This window comes from Hermetia illucens, chromosome 4, assembly GCF_905115235.1.
Source record: "Hermetia illucens chromosome 4, iHerIll2.2.curated.20191125, whole genome shotgun sequence".
NCBI lineage: Eukaryota > Metazoa > Arthropoda > Insecta > Diptera > Stratiomyidae > Hermetia > Hermetia illucens.
The window spans coordinates 143,372,669-143,398,431 of NC_051852.1; the positions used below are offsets into that span (position 1 = coordinate 143,372,669).

At 42.4% G+C, this 25,763-nt stretch overlaps 1 protein-coding gene across 2 annotated transcripts in view; it reads right to left on the reverse strand.

Annotated features, from left to right (window-relative positions):
- LOC119655693 (phospholipase B1, membrane-associated-like) overlaps window positions 1–25,763 on the reverse strand; it is a 74,099-nt gene that overhangs the window by 17,383 nt on the left and 30,953 nt on the right. For both annotated transcript variants that reach the window (XM_038061699.1, XM_038061698.1), the window contains 3 exons: window positions 25,348–25,484; window positions 18,469–18,655; window positions 76–204 (listed from right to left, as the gene is read on the reverse strand). In XM_038061699.1, the coding sequence (XP_037917627.1) occupies window positions 76–204; window positions 18,469–18,655; window positions 25,348–25,484 (453 nt within the window). The remainder of the gene's footprint in view (window positions 1–75; window positions 205–18,468; window positions 18,656–25,347; window positions 25,485–25,763) is intronic.

The following is a 25,763-nucleotide window of genomic DNA, read 5'->3' on the forward strand; positions in this document are numbered from 1 at the left end:
CTTTCATGGGAAATCTAAAGTGCAGCCGAGTACATATGGACATGAGCATTTCGTAGATTCATCAACGTAAATTACCTGGCATCCAACTTCATTCGTTTGACCAATTTCTCGGCGTTGTAGGGCATATCGCTGGTCGCTGCAATATTTTCAGCCACATTAAATTGTGCCGAGCGATGAACGTTGTATGCATCGCTAAGTGAGTATCTGCAAAACATCGAAAAAAGTTTGTTGTAGTATGATGACCGGTTTGTAGATACGTTCTTAATTACAAGCTCAAAATATCAGTGTTGCATCACGTAATCGGTTAATGTGAGCAAAAAGGATAATAAACGTGAGCGCTTGACGTTGGTTACATTGATGTGGTGATTGATATTGTACAGGTTGATTATCTTAATTCGCAATAATGTGCCTCCCGAACAGATGTAGACCATTACGTGAGCAATAAAATTCAAACAAATTGTGTAAATCAGCTTGACTTTTCTGGACTAGTGAGATTACCTGCTTGACAGGGCTACTGGTGATCTCAAGGTTCATACAGTATTGACCAACTAGGAATGGTAACCGCATACCAAACAAATTGAATAAAACCATGAAGTGAGACCACTACATCCCAGCCCACCTCCATTAAAGTTTCAAAAATTTCTTTATAGTGTAACGAAAACTATCATAAAAGATTTCAATCACTTAATCGCATTGAACGATAAAAAACGCCGCATAATTGCCTGTAACTTTTATGTGCAGATTACATTTATATTCCATTGGGCACAGCTTTTGATACTTCCTAAATGTGTCAGAAACTTCGAGAAATGCTTTAAAATCATTAAGTTCCTAGTCTGCAAGGCTTAGTGGTTAGAACAATAGGCAGTCGCCGTCTTCTATAGGGCACCGTAGTACTGTAGTGCATCTGTAAGGTCTTAAATGAAGTGTTCTAACACTCTTAAGGCCCAAATCCAATTGAATTGTCGCGCCACCGATTACTACCTCTTTCTCAGTTGTCAGAATCTCGGTAAATGCCTAGTACTACCCCTAGGTGCTATGCATTTATGTTCGGACGTGAAGGATTTGGATACAATACCTTTAGCTGACAATATTATGGTAACTTCTTTGATTTCCTGAGCCAGTGTCTCATAGTTCACTTTCTTCTCCACGTATTTCCATCCATCTTGTCAAATAACAGAATGCCAAGCTTGTTGGGCGCTATATGACGATCAGTTAGAACTGCTCGGTCTCAATGCATGCTGCAGGTAGATCTATCGAGTACTGCCTGCTCATACTGGTAAAATACAGAACCAGATATTCTGTACTGGTCGGTCTCCACCTGCATTTTTATTAAGAGCTTTTTACAAGCTCAGGTGACGATCACGTCGTCCTTAATGGCAGACATAAATAAAGCTCCCAACCTTGTCCCTGTTTCCAATGTCACAAGGTAGGTTCATCCGTTCCACGGCAGAATTTGGAGATGCATTCGAAATTTGGTCATTGACTTCCATATCTGCCGCTGGCCTTTTTCCAGATCAATCCTCTTCCACGGAAATATTCCGAATGCATATGTCAGTGAAAAGATGAATATGTTCAATACGCTTATTTTATTCTACTCCATGAGATGCAAATTCCCAATTAGGACAGCAGAGCATACTTCAGATCACCCAGTCGTACATGGATTCCTTGGAAAATTCCTAAGTACTTGTCTTATAGCTTGGACATGGAAATCTCCAATGCAGGATAGGGCCAAATTCTATCCGAATATCACGCCTAAACATATCTACTATTCGCAACAAGCTCCTAAGGTAGATCAGTACCAGCATACAGCTTGATGTCTCCTAAGTACATCAAGTGTGTCAGCTTGCACTTAGCATGGTGGGTATATTTGATTGCGCAATCATGCCTTCTAGCCAATAGCCATGAGGGGGGTTCAGTGCCTCACAAAATCAAAGGGGATTCAACAAATCCCCTTGGAAGATGACCTTCCGCATGCGGGTGGGCTCTGAGATGTTAGTACCCTCAGATGAACCCACTGACAAGGTGGTATGCCACAATTCCGTGTGTAGCGCGTCAACCACGTGAATGCGAAATCATTTGCGGTTACCTGGAATGCCTTCTAGTTCCCCCCACGACTCCCTAGGACGCTCGCACTCCTCCTCTATTATACTACGCCAAATACACTTAGGGTAACCCACTTGTCAGCTATCTTGGGAGAGTGGATTCCACTGCATGGCGTAGTAAGATGTATGAACTTAGTCCTTCCGATCACAGTTTGCAAAAGGGCCAGGCCTGTGCGCCGACCAAGTCCTTCGATTGAGATAGGATTAGGCCAAGGTGCTCCGATGATAACACGCAGACAGGTATTAATGAAAGCTTGGAGCGTTTGAGTAATAGAGGAGTTCACTTTCCATGTTCTACTCCCATATAGCAACGCTGAAAGGACACTAGCACAGAACAGTCACAACTTGATCTTGGTGTTGAGATAACTGCATTTCGATATTTAATGCGGAGCGGATCTAGTGCTGTTAATGCGTCAGGCAACATCTTATTCGTGGCTCCCTTGATATACAAATTGATCGACGCCTTCGATACTCGCCTCCATTGATCCAGATAGGGAGAGTGCGATGACCCGTCAGACTGAGAACCCTGGTTTTGTTGCTGTCTATCTTTAGCCTAAATCTACTTACTTATCTTTCCAAACCCTGAGTCATTTGGCCAGGTCTATGACCCGATGAGAAAGCAAATAGATGTCATCAGCATAGTCGTAATTCCTGCACGTCCTCCGGGCAAGGCAGCATGAAGAACGCCATTGACAAGAAGAAGAAATAATATTGGTGACTGGATGCAACCCTGGCGGATTCTGCTTTGGATCTCAAAATCCTGCGAGATTTTACCTCGGTGTAGCACGTGACATTTTGGTGCAGCGCGTACTGTTCCAAAATGATCCGTAGAGTGGTGGTGCGCTCAATGCAGGAGAATCCGGAGTCTTTGTTGATTAAGCTTTCATGATATTGTTTGATGCATTCCAGGAAGATTTTAGGCATTCCATTTTAGACCGCATATCCAAGATTTCCATAGCAGTGAAAGCAATAGATCTGCGGTAACTGCACGTGCAGCGATAAATAATTCTGCGAGGAGGCTGTCAAGCCCAACGGATTCACTTCATTTGAGTGCATTGATGGCTGAAGTGATTTCTCTTCTGCTTAGAAGAAAATTCCCTACCCGCTTGTAAAGAAATTTTCTTATGATGCGGTATACATTTCTGAAATCAAAGATATTTGCGGCATCTTCCCCTTCCCTGACTAATGCAGTAGTAAGTTCTCTCTTGTTACGGCGTACACTGCACTGAACTGGTGTACTCGGTCGGGCGCATCACGCCTGCTTTCAATCGCTTCCATTAATCGATCCACTTCCACGATTCCGCAGTCAGCCAGATCTTATGACCCTCCTTCGGCACTTGGGCGACGACCAGTGTCGCATCCGAAAAAATAGCATTTTTGGTGATTGCAATGCTCATCGATATTGTCAGGCAGGTTACACAGATATTCCGAGTGCCATCCAGTCAGCGAAGTAGATCTGTCACTGTCTGCCAATCTCAATCAAATAACCGGTAAATGCTGAACTTAAGGGGTCGCAGCTTTCCAACCCCGCAAGGAGTGGTAGACGAAACACGAAAGCGACCATAAGCGACCATGGTGAAATGGTGATCACTTTGGAGACCGATGTCTGCGCCCCTCTTGTTACTCCCACCCAAGAGACAACTTTTAAATCTACTGCTAATCGCAAAATGATCGATTTTATTTCTTGTACGGCGTGCCTTACCATAGCTGCTAGAAGCAACCCGACACCGGATCGCATCTGCTACCACTTGGCTTTGCAGAGTACAAAAGTACATTGCCCTAAGTGTGGCAAGAGGGAGAAGAGTACTCTCCGGAATCCCATAATCTTACTTTGTTGAGGCCCAAAATGTCCAGCTTGCTGGAATTCCGACTCAAGTTGGACAAAGTGGGCATTCTGAGGTCCTTTGCTATCGTTTTTGGGAAGCGTGTGCACATTCCAGAAATCAATCATAGTTCGTTTTCGATAGCCAAAGGTCTAAGCCCTTATCCGAGGCGTTGCTGACATTTCGATAGCATTAAAGTTTGAAAATTTCCAGTTTGCTAGCCCACAAATTTCTATCTATTTTAGTCGGCTCTTACGATAAGCAGAGAAGACTTTGAGTGTACTCTCAACCCCGTGACTATAGGGTACAGATAATATTTTCCTATCGTCCATTTGCAAAAATGATCTCGAGTAACTTGTCTAAAAATGGAATGATCGCCTCATTGAACACGGTTTCAGATTGAATATGAATAAAACTGAATTTTTGGCGATTGATCCCCTTGAAACAGACACTATCACTCTCAGTGACTTGGACTGAACTAAGCGATTTAAGTATTTCGGATCAATGTTATCAGCCAATGAGACCTCCTTTGTGGAAATGCTTCCGACATTTGCGCAACCTGGAGGAAGTGGTATTCCACAACTGGTGTTCTTTGTGACCGATGAATCAACGAATGTCTTAAATCTAAAATTTACCGGAATGTCATCCGCCCTTCACCCTCTATAGTTCTGAGTGTTAGCTGACTATAAAAGGCAAAGAAAAGCATATTGCGGTAATGGAGACGAGTATGTTACTTTGGACAAGTGGCATGACACCCTTTGATTACATCTAAGCCGGGGATATTCGCGATCAATATGCACTGATCGTGGATCGCGGAAAAAATTTTGAGAGAGGCATCTTCAATGATATGGTCACTCAATCCGCACTAAAGAGAATTCATAAGATTGGTCTGAACATGGAAGTCGATGGTAAGAGACCAAAATGACGATTTCGCAGCCCATGCAAAGAAATTCATCTGCCATGCCACGGTAGTCTAGTTGTGGAGAAAACCCGCCTCAATAGGTTGGGGTGAGCGGTTCTCTTAATCCGTATATGTTTTTAGGAATATCGAATTAATGGACCTCGGTGCAAATCGGGATTTCTAGAGTTTCCTATAAGCTTAGACCGATTGCGACGGCGTTGACGATGATAAATCTACTGTATATGTACAATGGTGCTCTGAGATGGCGAGGAGAGAAAGACGAGGCAGCTCCCCCGTTGGGCGAACAAAAGCAAGTGTCGGAGGAGAACTTCCATGATGTGACACCGGGAAACGCTCACTTTGACTTGCTGGTCGTGATCCAATATTTGATCAGCTTCGAGCCTGCACGGAAGCTCATCTAAAGTGACCACAAAACCTCATCATGGGTATACTGATAGCATGGAATCCGAATAGTCCCTGAATTTACATGTCCTAGGGAATTCCTGCGGCGCCTGATTGTTGTCACAAAATCAAAAACTTAATTCTCCTCTTTCAGAAGAGCCCATGGTGGTGGATTATATGAACATAACAACCTACCCAAAACTCAACTTTAAGTAGCACGTGGTGAATACTTTCCACAGAGCATGAATCGCGAACATATCTTTACCAGACCTGGTGCAGAATGTAAGAAACCCAAGATATACTTGTAAATTGTTTATAGCCAGAGCTGCACTTTTCTCTAAGCAGTCCCAATTTACGAAACGGCACTATTTATTTTATGTACACAGGACAACTATTCTACGCGTGTGCTCTCTCTCCAGGACCATCTTTGATGATGCGGCATTGGCAACCCCGGGGATGAAGCCCATTGACATCTGGGAAGACTACATGATGAGCATACCGGAAACCAAGGAAATGCTGGTAGACTAAAAGGATCGGAATACGATCCGATGTATACAATCTCAACTGCGAAAAGCAGAAGGGGCGGAGAAGCGCAGTTGAGTGCCCTGCTTATAGAAGAATGGAGATGTAATATGTAATGATCTATTCCATCTGGCACCGAAAGGCTGGGGGATGGTTTTTGTGAGTAATAATTCAATATATCGGCGCATCCAGGCCAGAGTAGAGTAATGATTTAAACCGCTTCTAGAAAAAGACAGAACGTGATCCGATTTTAATAAGATTTTGCTTAAGAGAAAACCTTCAGCATGATCGACTCAATTGGTTGCGTAGTGGGCTGCCAGAAGGGCGTGATCGAAAATAGCGAGCAGCAATGAAGAATTTAATCATCCTCCACTTCCACAATCATTCCCGACATTTGGAGCAGTTTTACCTGTCAGCGCAACTGAATTCGAGGAGGCAATAAAACCGGGGAAAGCCACAGGACCTGACGAAATCGCATTTGAGCTCCTGAAAGCGAATAGCTGGAACCCAACACAGGAAGGTAGAACCCCATCTGACTGGCAAAAAAATAACATTGTTCTAATGTGGAAAAGGAAAGGTAGTCCAGCAGGATGTTCAAATTACCATCCGATCCGGTTACTATCCCATACCATGAAGATTTCTGAACGCATTTTTGACAACCATATTCGCAAAATCGTTGAAATAACGGTGAATCAAGCCACACGAACTCATCTGGTATGCTTTCCGACAATACTTAGTGACAAAATAACTCGTGCGCTGGATTCAATTGCTCTACGATGTTGCGAAAAGTAAAGTTCGAACTGTGGCGGGTGTATCAAAACCACTTCGTGTCTCTATTGGTGTTCATCAAGGAAGCGCCCTCTCACCACTTCTCTTTGTTCTTGTTATGGACACCGTCAGACGGGACATCCAACGTCCTGGGCCCTACACACTGCTTTATGCAGATGATATTTTCTTAGCATCTGATAGCAAAAATGATCTCGAGCAACTTTTCCAAAAATGGAATGATCGCCTCATGCAACACGGTCTCAGATTAAATCTAAACAAAACTGAATTTTTGACAACCGATCCCTATGATACAGGCAATATCACTGTCAGTGTCAGTGTCAGTGATCTGCCCAGAACTGAGCAATTTAAATACCTCGGGTCAACACTATCAGCCAATGGAGAACTGCGTTATGAAATTGCTTCACGCATTAACGCATCCTGAATGAAGTGGCGTTCCACAACTGGTGGTCTTTGTAATCTCTATGGTTCTGAGTGTTGGCCGACTATAAAAGACAATGAACGGCTTCTTGCGGTAATGGAGACGAAGATATTGCGTTGGACTAGTGGCCTTTTAATCACATCCGAAATGAGGGTATCTGCGATCGTTATGAGGAAAAATTGCCAGAGAGCCTTTTTCGATGGTATTTTCACGTAATTCGTGCTAACGAGAATTCACTTGCCAAGATTGGTCTGAACATCGAAGTTAATGGTACGCGACTAAAAAGGCAGGCCGAACCAACGGGGGCTTGATACGCTGGATGGGGATTTAAAAGCTTCAAGGTCGCACCCAGATCAGGCATTCGATAGGGCCAAATGGCGAAACCGATCACGACGTGCCGACCCCCCTTGTGAACGGAACAAAGGCTGAAGAAGATGTGATAAGATTCATTAATTCTTACTTTGGGAGTCATTGGTCAACATCAATAGAATGGCCCATGCTGATTCTATATAATCCTAAATAGTGGATCTTCAGTTTTCTTGCAATTACAATATTTCTGGTATTTCAAAAACAACCACACCTTATCACGGTTTTGCTTTTAAAAATACGTCAATTGCCCGGAAATCATAATGCTCTTTATCATTTTCTACACCTCTGTATCTAATTATAACCAGCTGCGAATTTTTCGCTCGATTAGTAATTCACAGATTTCCGCAATTGAATGCATTTGTGGCCAACTCAAACGATATGACATTGACATAATTGGAAAAAATATCTAAAGCGTCCGGATTTCCGGATTCGAATTTCATGTACCAATAATTGAAACGCAATTCTCTTGGAAATTGAGTATTTAATTAAAAATCAATTTTTTTACAAGGCCCCAATCGGTTATTTTCATTTTTGTGCAATTTTCCAAATGACTGCATCTATTGGCTGCTTTGATTATGATATTTCCCATTGTAAACAGACAATCGTTTTTGCGAATTAACAATTTCCAAAGTAAATATTATTGGAATGCCTGCTATGAGCAGGATACGGGCATATGAACAGGAACGCAATTATTATGAACGCGTATGATAATTAGGCAATATGGCCAGGCAGTGCCATGTCCCTTCTGTGAGGCTGATTATGGGAATGGGGTGGCTCAATTATTTCTGCAAAGGTATCGCATCAACCCCAGAAGGTATAGGTGAACGTATTAATGACTGCGGGTGTGCCTCACAAATGAGCTGACATAAAAAATTAGATTTGGGAATGTGGAGCCACGCTAACTACGTAGATAACACTTGCATTATTGCAGATATGCTGGCCAAATTGAAATAATCCTGATAAAATCTGGATTCCCTCACCTAATTACCATATTTCGGAAATTGTCCGAATAATTAATTTAAGCCTAACAAACCAACAATTGACACTATCGACGTATTTGCAGCCAAATCAATGTTTTCTGGGAAAATCTAATCATCCGCTGCACTGCACGCTTACAGATTAATTAATTTTCTGGTCTGCCATTCGAGGAGATACCCAGAAAGGGTTGTGTTGATTTAATTACAGAGCGTTACCTTGCACCAAAATAGTGAAAGGAAAATCATACTATGAACATGTGTACATAGATCCGCTCAAATCTGTAAAGACCGCCTCAGTATGAGTGAGCCAAAAGTACGTCTTGTTGTGCGTTTACCTGGGTATATTGATGATTCGTCATTAGTGTAGGAAATTAATTATCGGGAATAACGCGATGAAAAATCGTTTGAATTTAACTCTCCATAGTAACACATTCAACGTGTAATAAACCGTCTTAAGCAAAACGAAATGTAACTCGTTAAACATTGCATAAGACCAAGCTACCGCACTTAAGTCATTAATTTTGGCCTTTGCTAATTAACTACTCATTGCAGTTCTGGAATCTTAGATTGAAGTTGCAATCAGACTCGGTGCGGTTTGAACCATCGATCACATAATCGGAAGTTGCATTTCAAATTTGAAACAAGCGTCCTTAGTGAAGTGTCTTCCGTGTTACACTTGGGTGTATTTGCATAAACATGTGGGAAATTCTCTAATGAGAACGGTCAGAAACAGAAATTGATGGCCCTTTGCCAAAGGATTTGGCATCATTTGATGTGACAATTTATCAACCTTTCGTGACATATGGATAAAAAATGTGTTCTCCTTTTCAAATTGCATAGTGGTGTGATTGTGTCGTGCAATTATGTAATATCTGGTTGACGAAGTACAAATCCTTGCTTATAGTTCAATAGAAAACTAACCGAATACAGGAAGCTAGATACTTCAAAGGTTTTGTGACTTTTCTATATAAGAAACTTTGGGAAGCGAAGCCCGGCCTTCTAATTCAGCACTCACTTTAAATATCAGGTGAAGCAGGTTCTATGCTGATCACCTTCTATTTCTGTAGATGTATGCCAAACTTGTCACACCAAACAAGTCTCTTTTATACTGACAAGAAGCATAACTTTGTTAAGTTTAGTGGAATTTGCACCAAACTTCTTCATATCAGATTGCCTATGTTACTAATAAGATGAACTTAAAGAGGATTTTCCAATAAATTTTCCAAACATGGTGGATAAATTGGTCACCTTGAGAATGAATGTTTCATGTGAGTTAGCTACGGAAGTTGTAGTTTTTGCGGCTTTCCGGCAAGTGCAACATTTCATTGTGACAATCTGATGAAAGAGTCCATTTGCAATTATGCAACATTTTTTCTTTTTACTCACATTCCAGGTTCTATAACTTCTTGAATAAACTTCTTCTAATTCCCATCTCGAACTCATTTATAACAAGTCGGGAAACCGCAAGCTTGACGCTTCAGGTATAAAAGGTTTTGTGTTTCCCTATGTGAGGGGCATAACGTAGTTCTCCATTGGCTTATAGCATTGACCCGAGATATTGAAATCGCTCAGTTCTTGGCAGGTTATTCCCATTGCCAGAACTGAACGATTTAAATATCTCGAAGGGCAGGTTACTGCCATTGCCAGAACTCAGCGATTTAAATATCTCGAGTCACTGCTATCAGCCAATGGAGAACTGCGTAATGAAATTGTTTCACGCATTAATGCAACCTGGATGAAGTGGCATTCACCAACTGGTGTTCTTTGTGATCGACGAATCAGCGCACGTCCCAAATCTAAAATTTACTGCAATGTCGTCCGTCTGCGCTCTCTATAGTTCTGACTGTTGGCCGACTATAAAGGGCAATGAACGGCGCCTTGCGGTAATGGGGACGAAGATGTTGCATTGCACTAGTGGCGTGACACGTTTTGATTACGTCTGAAATGGGAATATCCGCGATCGATATGGGTTTGCACCGATCGTGGAAAACCTGCAAGAGAGGCATTTTCGATGGTGTGGTCACGCTGATGAGAATTCAACAACCAGTATTGGTCAGAACATCGAAAGCAATAGTAAGCAACCAAAAAGCCGGCCAAAACAATGGTGGCTTGATACGCTGGATGGGGATTTAATGGTCTCGAGATTACATCCTGATCAGGCATTTGATAAAATAAAACGACGAAACCGATGACCACGAGCCGACCCCGCTTGTGAACTGAAGGCTGAAGAAAAAGATCTGAGGAGCGACGAGTGTACGACAGCTCCGTGTAATATAGCTAAAAATTCCATTGCCCTCTATTGCCCTCTCTCTACAAAGCGATTTAAATAAATCATTTGATGGAAAGCCCTGTGTTGATAGTGGTCAACCTCATACGCTTCACGCTCTCAGTATAATATTATCAGCAAATGCCAACAATTTAACCAACATCAAATATAAAAAAGGGCTAGGGAGAATTAGATTCTTCTTGAATGGAATTTTAATGTTTCACTCGAATTTCAATTATTCTCGTTAATTATGACGTCAGCATCTTATTTGTATGGCGTAGGATGCTGTTAATTAGCACGAAATTGATAAGTTTGAACTTTTATAATATAACTTTGGCACTAATAATTGGATCTTCATGGAGCTTGGCATGTGTATGCACGAGACTGTCCTCTATGTCGGTGTAAAATTTGGTACACCTAAAATGAACTTAAGGGGAGTTTTTTAGTCAATTTCTAAAAGTTGATAATATACTATTAGTAAATTTATTTGAGCAGATACCGGAATGGGACATCTCTCGAAGATTAGATTTCACATAAGTGTTTTACACAAAACCTTAAAAACTGCTGCAGATAAATAGATTCTTCATAAATGCGACTTTAATATTCCACGCGAATGTCAATTATTCCGGGTAATTATGACGTCAGCATTTGACTTGCATGGCTTTGGAAGCAGTAAATTCGCGCGGAATTGCTAAGTTTGAACTACTATAACTTTGGGGTTAATTGCCAGATTTCGACGAAATTTAGCATGTATATACGAAATATTGTCCTCTATGGTGGTACAAAACTCGGAAGTGCTAGGATGAATTTAAGGGGGTTTTTCAGTAAATTTCTAAAAAGTACTAATTTACTATTAGTAAGTTTATTTGAGCAGATACCGGGATGGGACATATTTTGAGGCCTAGATTTCATCTAGGTGAACCACCCTGATTTTTTTCAGATTTTTAGGTTGGGTAGTTTGCGAAAATGAGTCCTGTCTCACTTCAAGTGCGTACATTTAGACTCCTTACTCACGCACTTTGCAATTTACACCAAAACTAATGTCAGTTTCGGAAAGTACAAATCGAGACCTTTCATTTGATACCCTACACAACTATATCCGGTGAAAAAAATGTTTGAATCCCCCCTTTACATGTATGGGGAGCTCCCCTTTAAACTCCACCTAAATTTATGCCACTCGCTGTATGCGTGAGATTTCATAGCTGCCATCTGTCCACCAAATTTCGTTCGGATCGGTTTAGCCATTTTGGGCAAAAGTGCGTGTGACAGACAGACAGACAGACAGAGAGACATTGAATCGATTTTAATAAGGTTTTGTTTTACACAAAACCTTAATAAAAATGAAATTTTATTTTATTTACAAAAACCTACTACCTTGTATCTTCCCTCAAAACTCTAATGCCCATTCACTTAAATACTTCAAATTTTGCCATAGTAGTTTCGTAATATTGCAAATGATCGTTGACCCTTTGCCTGATCATGCTGCATATTATTAGTTGTAATACCAACCTCTGTTTCTGGCTAAGGAGAGATGCAACTAAGTGATAACAGGGCAAACAAGCTGGGGAAAAAGTTTCTGCTTTTGAAGTTCAAGGTGTAAGCTAACGATAACGAAATTATCGGGACCTTTGCGATCAACAGTAGATTTAGGAATTGTCTTCTGGATGTGTGTAACAAGAGAGGTGATGACAATGGCCTCGAAAGGGATCCCCATATGATGGTCGCTCACGTTCACTTGCATGTTGTGTCCGTTACTTTTCACAGAGTTCGTTCATGCCGCTCGAAAGTGGGAAAGCTATCCTGCTGATCGGACGGCAGTTACACTGAGTAACCCGCCTAAGAAAATCGATTAGCATTAGGCCGCCAACAAAAATGCTCTTTTCTCAGGTGCTACGCAGATCCGACATAAGATCTCATTGTGGATTTTCAGATTTTTGGCTGGGTAATTTTTGAAAATGGGTCCGAGATAGAAACGACCACTTTGAAACTTCTTTACCCCCTATTGCTTATAATGCCAGAACTGAAGTCAATTTTGAAGATGTTGGTTTGGTGAAGGGAACCTAGGCTAAAATGGATCAGGTTAATGGAGATTTCCTATTAGAGAGGTCTTTCTGGTATGGGATGCGTGACGATTGGAAAGAGTAAGTTGAGGCAGGAGGTGTTTCTCGAGACTCTGTTTTGGGATCCCCCTTGTAGAGAATTGTTTACGATAGAAGGACGTAATCTATAATTAATTATTTAGAGATCCCGTCTGGATGGGGGTGAAGTTATGACACTGAGGGAGATGAGTTCGATATACCAGCCGATGGCTTTCGAGAATCCCACTAAAACGAACTTTCCAGAGACCGATGGCGTTGTCAAGCATGCGCATATTTCAGAAACTGCATATGTAAAATTTGTGAACAAAAACTGAATATCTTATGAAAAAAGGGGGCGGAAGAGCTTCTAGACCTTTTCTTTTTTGTATAAATTTATTTTTTTTATAAAGGAAAGTACGCTTTTCTGCGATCTTTCATGAAGTCCGAGATCTGCTGTCTGAAACTTTGGCATCATTTTTTCAAATCCTCCGTCGAAATTACTTGCCGCTCATCCTGTATTGGTTGAATCAACTGCTGCCTATTTTTTTTCATAAATATACTTCCCTCAAACCTGTAGCGCACATTTTCGATGGGATTCAAGTCTTATATGAGGTGTGGATAACATTTGGTTGGTAAAATAGAGTTTCTGAATTTGGAGGATACTAGCCCATAAGCGTAAAATTAAAGGGAAGCTTCCTAAGTAACGGGGAGGGCTGAAATTTAACATTGGAAGTTCGTGCGTAAAATGGATTGCTAGCTAAGTAAAATAAGAAATTCGATATTTGTCCGTTACATCATTTATTCAAGTGGTTTGAGCTGGTTTTTCAAATCTCCGAGTTTTTCCTTTCTCGACGGTCGTGTAATGAAAATCAACCGAAATCTGTGCAACTAATCAGGAAAAGTAAGAAGCGGTTTTCAATCATCCACCGACACCATCGTTTTATCACAATGAAAAAATATGAAGTGAACGCTGGCTGCGGTATCAAAAAGAGAAGGAGCGAATTTCGTGCCATCATCGCCGGTAGTTGACCTCTAATTAGCACTATCTTCCGTCAAGTTCTTTTCAAGCAATTTTTTGATTCTCTTGCTAAGGAGCACAGTAATCTCATCGAACTGCAGCAGTCCTTGAAAGTTCAGTAGTAAAATTTCTGATGGGTCCATTCTTCATTTTTCCGCTGACATATTTTCATGGATCAGTGCTGGTTTGCTATTGTTCAATCAAGTGTTGCCCAAAACTTCAACACACTCTAACACCGTCGAAGGGAAGCGAACAACTGAAACTATGGTTGATCGAATTCTTTTTTTTATGATGATGCCGAAGCCCAGGGGATACCCTTTGATGCTATAAAGCTATAGCACAGTCTTGATGAGCAGGAAGGAAGTTAGGAGTTGGAATGGGGAAGGGGTTGACCATGAATGAAGTGGCGATGCACTCCTTGCCTAAACATCTGTATGTTGTAGTTAGACAAGAAAACCAAAGATGGTAGTCTGTTCCACATTCGTACAGTTCAAGATAAGAAGGATCCGTGGTAATTCACGGTGCGACTAGCAATGAACCTTACAGTATGGGGATGGAGCAGCTGCCTACCCGGGTGTTGCGTTTGGGATAGGCTCTATAAGGGATAAAACCTGATATTTCTTGGGAGCAGTGACCGTTATAATAATGAGCATCATCATCAACGGCGCAATAACCGGTATCCGGTCTAGGCCTGCTTTAATAAGGAACTCCAGACATCACGGTTTTGTGCCGAGTTCCACCAATTCGATATCCCCAAAAGCTGTCTGGCGCCCTGACCCACACCATCGCTCCATCTCAGACAGCGTCTGCTTCGTTTTCTTTTTCTACCATAGATATTGCCCTTATAGACTTTCCGGGTGGGATCATCCTCATCCATGCGCATTAAGTGACCCGTCCACCGTAACCTTTTGAGCCGGATTTCATCCACAACTCATCGATTTCGTCGTTATGTAGGCTACGGAATCGTCCATCCTCATGTAGGGGGCCAAAAATTCTTTGGGGGATTCTACTCTCGAACGCGACCAAGAGTTCGCAATTTGTTTTTTTACATGAGGACTGGCAAGATCATTGTCTTGTACTGTAAGAACTTTGACCCTATGGTGAGACGTTTCGAGCGGAACAGTTTTTGTAAGCTGAAATATGCCCCGCTGGCTGCCAACAACCGTCCGCGGATTTCATCATCATAGCTGTTATCGGTTGTGATTTTCCACCCAAGATAGGAGAAATTATCAACGACTCAAAGTTGTAGTCTCCTATCTTCATTCTTCCCGTTTGACCAGTGCAGTTTGATGCTGTTGGTTGGTTGGTTACTGATGTTGCCACCATATACTTTGTCTTGCCTTCATTGATGTGCAGCCCAAGATCTCGCACCAAACTCCGCTTGCTCAATCTGGATAAAGGGAGTTTGTACGTCTCGGGTCGTTTTTCCCATGATGGCGATAGCGTCAGCATAGGTCAGTAATTGGGTGGACTTAAAGAGGATTGTACCTCAGCATCACGGAGCGCTTTCTCGACAGCCAGGGTAAAAAGGTAAAGGAATGATAGGGCATCCCTTTGTCTTAGACAGTTGCTGATGTGGAAAGGCCTTGAGAGTAATCCTACTACTTTTATCTGGCCTCGCACATTGGTCAGGGTCAGCCTAGTCAGTCTTATTAATTTCGTTGGGATACCAAATTTTCTCATGGCCGTGTACAGTTTTACCCTGGCTATGGTATCATAGGCGGCTGTTGTCCATATTCCAACAGTTTTTCCATCACACACATCGCACAGAGAAAATATGATCTGTTGCTGATTTGTCTGGAGTGAAGCCTCTTTGGTATGGGCCAATGATGTTCTGGGGGTGTGGGGCTATCCGGCCTAGTAAGATAGCGGAGAATATCTTATAGATGGTAATCAGCAACGTGATAACTCAATAATTGCTGCACGGTTTGATATTTCCCTTTTTATGTATGCGACCGATAATGCCTCTTTGCCAGTCGTCAGGCATTGGTTCGCTCTCCCACACCTTGAACACTAGTTGGTCGCCTCCATAAGGCTTCATACTGCTGACATGTTGATAAAACTTCTGCGCCTGGTGCGGTTGCTCCCTGTACTTTTCGAGTTCACAGACCTGCTGCTTCTCCTAGGCTTCCTTTTTCCGTCTGTGAAGTCGCTTCCCCGCTCGCCGGAGTTTGTGATCAGTCTCCATGCGTGCCCGCGTCCTTTGAGAATGCAACATTACTCGATAGGGAGCATTCGTCCTTTCCGTTGCTAGCTTACATTCATCGCCAAACCAGCTGTTCCGAGTCTTCTTGTGGCTGGGGTCAAGTATGTTAAGAATTGGGCCCTCTACATGAGGATGGACGATTACGTAGCCCACAAAACGACGAAATCTATGAGCGATACCATGACCGTCAAGCTGTAGATAAAATTCGGCTCAATTGATTACGGTGGGTGGGTCATTTAATCCGTATGGATGAGGATTATCCAGTCCGGAAAGTCAGGACGCCAGACACCATTTAGGGATATCGAATTGGTGGACCTTGGCGCAAAACCATGATATCTGGAGCACCCTATTAAGGCATGAATACACCGGATACCCGTAGTTGCGCCGTTGATGATGATGAAGGCTTGGTTTGCGCCAGTGAAGGGAGCTTTTTTGATGACGACTCAATGAGAAAAAGTTCGTATTAGACCACTCAATTTGGAAACTGCAACGAGAGTTTGGCACCAATGAGGTTTAAATCACTGTCTTCCATTACGACAGCTCTAGCTTCTAAATCCGCCGGATGGTACAATGCTCGTCAATATTCTCTAGCAAGGTATCTAAGATGTCTGCCTTACAGTTAGCAAAGTAACTCCCCAACTGTCAAATGGTAGCCATATCACGCAAGCAGGACGTATTCCGGTAGATACAATACCCAAGCAGAAGCAGCCAACCGTTAACTTATGATCTAAGGGGACGTCCGTGCCTCTCTGATCACGCACATCTAGAAAATAACGACAAAGCTACTGATTAAATGTTCGTTGCCAATGGATTATAACCCAATCAGACGTATTGTAGCTTCTATACTCTAACAATGTGCCCCGTTTGACGTGGTAGAAACTGTGGGGAATTCACTATGGACTGCATTGAGTTACTCATAGAAAGCATATCTGAAGTCCCTGTTGTTGCATAATACTGTAATTTAATCCTCCTTATTCTGGGTCCGAATGTTGCAAATTCGGTCTGACACTAGGTTCCAGAATATGAGCGCATGCATTTCGGATGCAATAAACGTTATTCCGACTCCAGGTTCACGTGTACTTCGTGCAGGTCAATCTGAGTACAATAATACAATGCCAGAAGAAAGTCCCTTTGCTAACCTAACCTTATCTTTGTAATGCCGCTCAAGTTTAAAGAAACGACCATTCCTGATGTTCCAGATACCGCTATACCGGAGCGTTCGCAAGTTCAAGAATCCAATGGTAAACCAGTGTCGAAACCAAAAGGTCGTAGCCGAAAAAGCATTCCACTTTGGGGTCTAGTATCCATTCTAGCTGTGTAAATAAAAGTCGAGAATAAAAGAATTAGGAAACCTCGCTGTACTGGGATTCGCAACGAGTATACCTCTAGGGCAAGCTGTGCTGTTTAATAGCGAGATTGATTGCCTCGTTGATACTGCGTCAAAAAAGGAGCAGGATACAACCTGATTGCTGGACATATCTTAAAAAAGAGTTCTCTGATCTACTGAAATCTTATGTTTGATCGACTCTTGGAAACCAATTTTGAAAACTTAATCTGTTCTGAAAAAAATCCCAGCCCGAATGACATAATGCAGCGCCTTAGGTTCTATTTTCTCTCTTTTGTACATCAATGGAAAGGACTGGAAATGATGGTGCGGAAACCGGAGAACAGAGAGGTAGAGAGACATTCATGGAAGTGTGTATAATGCCACTTACTTTCTGCAAGTCCTAGATGTTTCTTGTCCAATCAGGCCACATAAATCCTCTCTTTGATGCCCGACCTAACTTGGAATTTCGTCAATATTCCTGAATGGAAGAATCAACCAACTAATACCAACCTCCATAGTTACCAATAATCCGATATAAACGAATACCAACATCCCCCATTCTTAGCCCCAGAGTTATCTTAAATAGAATCTGCATAAATCATTCTACTTGGTCTGAAATCCATTAGGCAGGATTTCAGATTACCAGTTCTAATGTTACTTCCAGTTACATTAAACTGGCCTTTGCAAAGCAAAATACCCGGAATCATGTTATTTACCTGTCCCAATTAATTACATTCTGAGTGTCTTCATTCATCAAAACTAAATCAGATTCCACTTGTGATGTGATGCCGCCGCACTATTGCCTCCGGGGGTAGTCTGAACAAAACCCTCAAGCATGTTTGCATGTCTACATGTAGGTATGTGGGCAAATAGATAGGTTTATCCTTTAATTCAAACCAACTGTGATTCAATGTATCAACCAAGTGAACACACTTCAGATACAAACCGACATTTATATGGCTCTTCTGTGACAAGTGGGACACAAAAAGGAATGCTCTTATGGTTGGGAAATGAACAACATATGAATGAGCGCAAACTTAACAGAGTGTGTGTATCGGTTGCCTACATTTATGAATCAGGACTTGGAGCCTGGGTCTCCATCCACTTGAAGTTTAATTAAAACCAATTTGACACCAACACCATAATTCAGGAACAGTTCGACGTAGGCTCTGGGTGCGACGTCGGGCTCATTTCGTTGAACCCGACCAGGATTAGTTCGACTTCCCTTAAAATCAAGAATTCACCAAAGTGACGTTATTATGAGACTTACCCAAACAGCTTTGGATTGAAAACCTTCAATATATTTGGTAGGGTTAAATGGGAGCGCCATGTTCCCTGACCACCGATAGACCATGAAACACCTCTGTTTTCCACCAAAACTTCCAGCAATGTCCTCGAATTGGCGGCCGTGGCGGCCGTCAGGGAGTCCCCCATCGCAGCTACGATATCAATGTCGCCTGTGAATAGACCAACAATAATTGCCAGGATTAGTAGATTATTCCCTTCCAAATAGAATTGTTCGCACGTATATCAAATGATTATCGTAAATTTTGATTAATTTGGATTCAAGTCTCGTAGATTGTGTAATACAAAGGGATTTGTACAGTTTGTGGTCATGGGAAAGTAACAAAATTAGGATTTTTGGTTGTTACGTGGGATAAATTGCTTGTAATGAGATGAACTAATAGAAAAAGTACTAATATACATAATTAGCAGTTTCGAAACTAAAAATGCTAAAAACTGTTATACATATTGGGAAAGATATACAGAAAACCGGAGATTCAACGAGAAAGCTTTAAATCTGCCGCATAAGCGAAAGCCGGTTGATTAGGCCGCGCTGGAAGGGTCCCTAATTTATGTGTCAAAAATCCCTTGGACAAGAAAAAAAATCTTAAATAGAACTAATAACAGCAGGAGGAAGAGTTAACTGTATTTTGTGTTGGCAAGAAAATGCGTCGCTCAGCACAGTGCCCAGCGAAAGAGGCGACGAAAGCAGAAACACCCGATGTGACATCAGGGCATTCAAATATAGAGGAAACCTTGGAGAGTGACGTCTGCCCTGCCAATGCGGGGACGGCAACTTCAGCACCCTGCAGTGTTCAGGTTCTGGGAAATACCCTGTCCAAACCGCTATATTTAATCAGGAGGATTGGGACACGAACCGAGTGGAAGTGCAGTCGACCATCGACCAGCTAGGAGCCGAACAGGAAAGCATCATCACGAAGTGCGCAACTATGGTGAGGCGTATGCGGTCAGCAACGTTCTTCCAGAAGAACGTCAGCAAAGGCGTCAAAAAAGGGGTTGATTGAACTGGAGGAACTATTGTACCGCACCTCTTTCTACTGGTGAAAGTGGATTATAACGAAAGATGCAGGAAAAACACAAACAGCCGCACTTGTCGCTGAGAGGACTGTAAGCGGATCACAGACAGCCCACTACAAAACGGATTGGGGAAAAGGGGGAAAGAGGAAGGCGCGCCAGAAACATAAAATCTAAATAGCTTCTAGGGCCTGAAATAGAAGGCGAAGAAGGACAACAGAAAGAATTGTTGACTCGTGAGTTTTGGGATCATCTACGCCTATTTCAGTCCTCAGAGAACTGGGCTGGAGGCTTTCTCTATGGGGGTACATCCGTTCCTGACTGGAAAGATTTCTATGGAGAACAAAAACAACAAAATTCAGAAAATCGGCGAAGTAGCTGGGAGAGAGAAAAAATTGACTGCGTTCGCCAGGAAAAAGCGCGGACAAAATCACTAGACCTGAATGTCTGTATTTGCACACAAGGCTAGTAGGGACGCAGTCGACTGTCCTTACTAGAGCCGAACAGGAAATGCGCCCAGTGATGAGGTCATGAGGTTACCAACGTTCCTCTAGGAGAATGTTAGAAAAGGCGTGGAAAATGGGTCGAAAGAACTCCTGGACCGTATTCGCTTCAGTAGGCAAACGTGGACAGGAACGTAAGATGCGCGAAAAGCAGAAACAGCTTTACTTCCCACTGAGAACATTGTTAGCGCCAACTGGATCGAAGACAACTCACAGCAAAGCTAACTGAGGAAAAACGGGAGGATGAAGTTGCGTCTGAAAGAGACTTCATCCCAGTAGTGTCTAAGGCAAAAAGAACGAAGTCAAAGAAGCCCAAAAGAAAACAACACACCGCTTTGTAGCGTACAGCACCGTCAGGCTACGCGAGTAGCTGGACAGCGAAGCCCTAAAGCGGTAGCGTTCTCGTAAATTTAATGATGAACCTGATAACGACAACCTGTGAAGCTTTCAGGCTGTTTGGCACAACTTTTACACGCATGCAAGGAAACAAGCTGCAACTGGAAAGTGTACGAAAAGCCACAGCCGCCGATCTCGATAGGTCTCCTTATAACGCTTGATGTCAGAAGTTTCTTCAACTTTATAAGATGGATAGATATGCTACGTATATTAAAAAATTGATTCCATGGGCGGGATTATCTCTTGGGGATGATGCGGGATTATCTGAGAGACCATTTCATCGTCATAGCTGTTATCGGTTGTGATTTTCGACGCTAGATAGGAGAAATTTTCAACGGTCTTCAAGTTGTAGTCTACTATCTAGTCAGTAGTAGTCATTCTGACTAGAAAGAGTATCTCGATCCTGCATGCGATATCGATCCGTAAGTTGACTATAGAGTCAAAACCAGCGGATAAATACCCTGGTTTAATGATCGACTCAATGATCAGTCACTTTGAGCAAATCTGAACAGCAGCGGACAAGGCTGCAGCCGAAATTTTCGCCTTAAGTCGAAGTCTATTCTTGTTAGGTCCTCCTTTGAAACTCACCATATTAAGTACTTCCTTTATATTTCAGAAAACAGCTGGGGTATGCTGCAGGAATTAGGAAAATTAGATGCTAAGATAAACCAGACGTGCTTATCTCCAGGAGCGCAGTACATATCTGAGCAAAATTCTAGTCCGATAAATTTCTACCCTTCCTTACTGTTTCTAGCATAATCTATATATGGAAAAACAGTTTATTGCCCAGTTGACTTTTCCACAGTTATTACCAATTGGTTATTGTCAAACGACTGGGATTGCGAAACCTTCAGGCCTTCGCCTGACTCACAGTTCTCCTCCCCGGGAGGTAAGTGTATCTGGATTAGCAGCTTTAGGTTCATGTCAGAAGATTCCGTCCTGGAACCGTCCTATGTTCAAGGTTTCTTGGAAAGAATTTTATTGGGTCTTCACCTCATCCTGCAGTCTGGATGGTCTGCATGCCTCTCTGATCGGTTTCTAGGAATTGGAACAGGTTTTGATTCCACCACAATGGACATGTTTTTTGCTTAATTTTGCGGGTACGAGACTCTAAGGGAAATTTCGAATACCTCTAACAAAAGCTCGTCTGCCGTGCGGATGTAACTATTAGGAACGTTGATGAGTTTGGTTCTGATAACTTGACCAGAGTTCATCCATTCGATTCTTGCGGGGTTTTGAAAGGGTAGAAAACCTACCAAACAAGAAGAATATCTGCTCAGACACTCTCCAGTTCCTTATCCTAAAAGTCGCATTGTGGGTGATATCAAAGATCTTTTCTCACACATCGGAATTCCGCAAGCAGGGAAGGAGACTCACCTCTGTTTTTTGATATCTAAACTATCTCAAAGAAAGTGCCTTGAATTGGCATCGCAGTTCGTCAACAAGGTGGCTTTCCTTGATACGATGGTAGATGTCAGATGTTTTCATTTTTCCGACGGTGCTTACTTGTTGGGAGCCGCACAATGTGAAGCAGTATTCAAGTTTTTGCTTCCACCTGGTTCCATTTGCTTTTGACAATAGTTAGGCAGATCTGAACAGGCAAGAACAAAACGGCTCTTCCTGGTGAGGTTACATTCTCTTGGCCTCTTCTGGTCTTTATCTCTAACGTTGTGGAGCAAATTGTAATATTTGTCTTAGGGATGTAGTGACCGCGGCTTCGCGACGGGAGCGGAATCTCATTCGTCTCTTTCTGAATTAATTTGCCCAAAGAATGCATTTCATAATGTGCACTCATCATAATATTCGCCGCAGATTGCACATTATTGAATGCATTCGGGCGAATTGATCTTGACAGAGGGGAATGATTTGTCGCATGCATAGGCGCACGCGCATGTTGCTGCAACATGCCGTCCAGAGAGGTCAAGGCAAGTGACGGCTACAGAGCGGTTCCCGGAAAGAACAGCTACTTGGTGGCGAGAAAAGTACCGCTGGACTGGTGAGTCAAGTGAAGAGTGTCGTCGTGGATGGTGGTCGCGGGAGGAGATTCTTTAAAGGCACGACACATTCACCACATGAAAAATTACTGGAGTCGGATATTTGGTGGAGAGTTGGAGACAAGTGGAAGGAAAAAGCCTTGTATGTGCGGCAGCGAATGACATAAATTCGCACCGAACCGGTTCAATTCCTTTTTTTTCCAAGCAAAATAGGAAAATTAGAAGGAAATCTTGCGCAGTTCTTGATGTAATATGTCAGCTTTGTGAGATAGTTTCGAGTGATTATTTGGGAATTGTTAATTTGAAACGGACAATTTGGAAATCGATGGAAAGATTGGATAACTCCTTCGAACAACATTGACTTAGCGTTAGTGAATTCAACGAGAGAATATTTTTGAGATTATCCTTTTTACTAACTGCGTTGCGCGATATACTCTGAAAGTCGGAAATCATACACACCTACTGTTGGAAATGTTAGGAAGTTTTGGAAGGTTTGCGTGCACAAATTGAAGGTCTCAAGCAAAGTTGAATGTTTCGTTAGGTGTTTATAAAAGAGAATACAAGGAAAGCGGAGTTGGAGAAGGAAGCAAAGACGGGAGCAGCGCGCAGTGAGAGTTATTGCGATTTCTCGAGTGCTCGTGAGGTGTTTCCACCAACTGTGAAGGAATTCACGTGACTCTAGTTACTTGTCGCCAAGTCCATCAGTGCCATTTTCCTGCAATGCCTAACTGTCTAAGAACTAGCGCGAGCCCGTCGGGTTAACAATTAACTGTATCTTGGTGTTGATAGCGCGCTCCTGGGGCCAATTAGTAGGTGCGTCAGCGGTTACACCATTCCAGAAATAAATATTCCGGGCACAGTCAGCATCAAAAGAAACACCATTTGCCCGTGGTTCAGAAAGTCTGTGGGTTGACTTTTTGAATGTTGCGGTTTTGCTTGAATCCTATGAAGGCGGACGCTGTTTCAGAAATGATAAAAACGGAAGTTGCTTAGTGACACAACGTTAATGAAAGCATTCGTTATTGCTTTTAATGGACATATTCGTATTTTATACTTAACATGTTTAAAAATTTGGATAATAATGTTTAAAATTTTGTTTCTTTTAGCTAACGAATCCAGCCTCTACATTGACACACCGAGCTCGGAGTGATTCTGTAGTGAGTTTTCATTTCATTTTTTTTGTTTTACTCTTTTATTATATTTATTTATTTTTTTTTGGTTTTAACTGAAATTTAACATATATTATTATTTTCTTTTTTTTTTTCAAAAGTTTGACTGGTTTAAGGACTTCCTCCCTCTCTCTTCCTCCTTGTTCCCGCAGAACCTTTTTAAGGGACATCTTCTAAAGCACGAAATGGCCTGAGGATGTCAAGGAACGGTGGGAACCTCAGGGGCCGCGCCTCATTCACGTTCTGAGGCAGAAGAGGCAATAATCGAGATTGTGATCCGTCGTGGATCTTTCCCCCTTGATCGCGGCACTCGGGTCCGGAGACTTGCGACTCCACGCACGCAGTCGAGCCGTTTTTTTTATTTTCCAATTTTTGCTCGCGTTCTGGTTGTTCTGGTTGTTATTCGTTAGGCCGTCCCGAATTCCTGGAATTGTCTATTTTGAAATCCGGTGCGGACCCACGCATCGGAATAAACACGTTAATTTTGTAGTAATGAAGCGTGAGGAATCAAAGCGCTCAAAGGACCCCCGATATTCCCGAGCCTGGCTAGCACAGAGGCGTGCAAGAACGTGTCGACCGAGCACTTTGATCAAGCTTCAATCTTTGTGGGCGGACCTTAACGGTAAATTTCGCCAATTTTTTTTAAGTTTGTGGGTTAGCTCTGCCCTGTAGGTCATTGTCGGCCACTTAGGTTGTTCGTTCTGATCATCCTACCCAAGTGTGTTCATTACAGGGGCCACGTTTCGTTTCTGATTCTGAACCACAGATGTGGGTACTGCTAACTACTGTAACTTGGAGCGGCAGCGTCCTTTTCACCAATCCCACTTTGTTATACATCATGCAGACCTATAAGATAAAGCTCTTCCAAATCATTTAATCCTTCTTCCGCGATGGTCAATATGCTCCTTCCGACATTAGCATTCTGTAGGTCGGTTTTCATGCATCGTGCCTTTAAATACCGTTTTAGGCGGACTCTCCCCCTACTCATTACATATAGCTGATCCGCTCTAGTTTGTCTAACCGAACAACTGCTCTCTCTGCTCTGCTCTGAAATTTCATAAGGATTTCACGTTTGCTGTAATGTCGAATTCTCCAGTCAATTTAACCACTTTCATACAATTTCATCTCAAGAGAAATCAATAGTCGGGCGGGTAGGTTGAAGAGACGAAACCTAAGTAACCGTGACAGGTATTTAGTCAGTCCTACTTGCCGGAACCTTCAGATTTCCTCGGACCTTTAACTCCAAAAGGAGCTTCTTTCTCTATTTTAAACTTTTGTTGACTTTCAAATAAGACAGAGTCTGGGGAGTGGTAATCGCCATATTTCGATTGCGTCCTTTATTGGTAGACTTTAGATTGTGCATGCGAATTAGTATATATGAGAAGGTGCTAAACTCAAAAGATAATATTGCCTGAAAGTGTCCTTCATTCATTACTGATAATGCTTTTATTCTTACTACGTTGATGAAAAACTGACATTGAATCTATGCAGACAGAGAATCTGATTTCATTCATTAAAGTGGGCTTTGAAGCACTTTACACGTTAATTTCCCCAATAGAAACATATTTACTCGATATTTACTCCTATAGTAACCAGTGAAAGTCTCCCACGCCCGGGCACGTACCACTCGGCCTGGGAATTGATTCCCTCACGTCCAGAGTTAGTATCGTCCGGTTACAGGACCCACAGCTTTACGACACGACAACGCCGACCAATTTTGCCATTTTACCATTTTGTGGCCAACAAAATTGGTCAGGAAACAACTTACCTGGACGTAATTGATGGACACTAGTCGGTATTGTTCGGCTACGATATCCTTCACCGCGGCACGGGAATGGTATATTGTTTGGTATTCGCTTCTGTAGAAAATCGCCGCTTGTCCGTTGTCCAGTGCCTCCCAGTAATCTACAAAATTAATTGGTTTTAATTCATGAACTATCACAAGCATAGTTGATTGGGATAGCGACTAGGATCGCAAATAGTGAGGCCACTTATCCAGCAAATGAGCATGGAGCTGGATCTGAGGGTGGAAAAACCAGACGAGAACATGGACAATGGGCGGATCTCATTATCTTGAGATTGCCAGGAATTGTTGGGGTCGGCAAATGAATTTTAATGGCAGACGTAGTCTGATGGATTCATTGAATCAATTTCAACTTGAATTTGTCTGAAAATCAATAATTG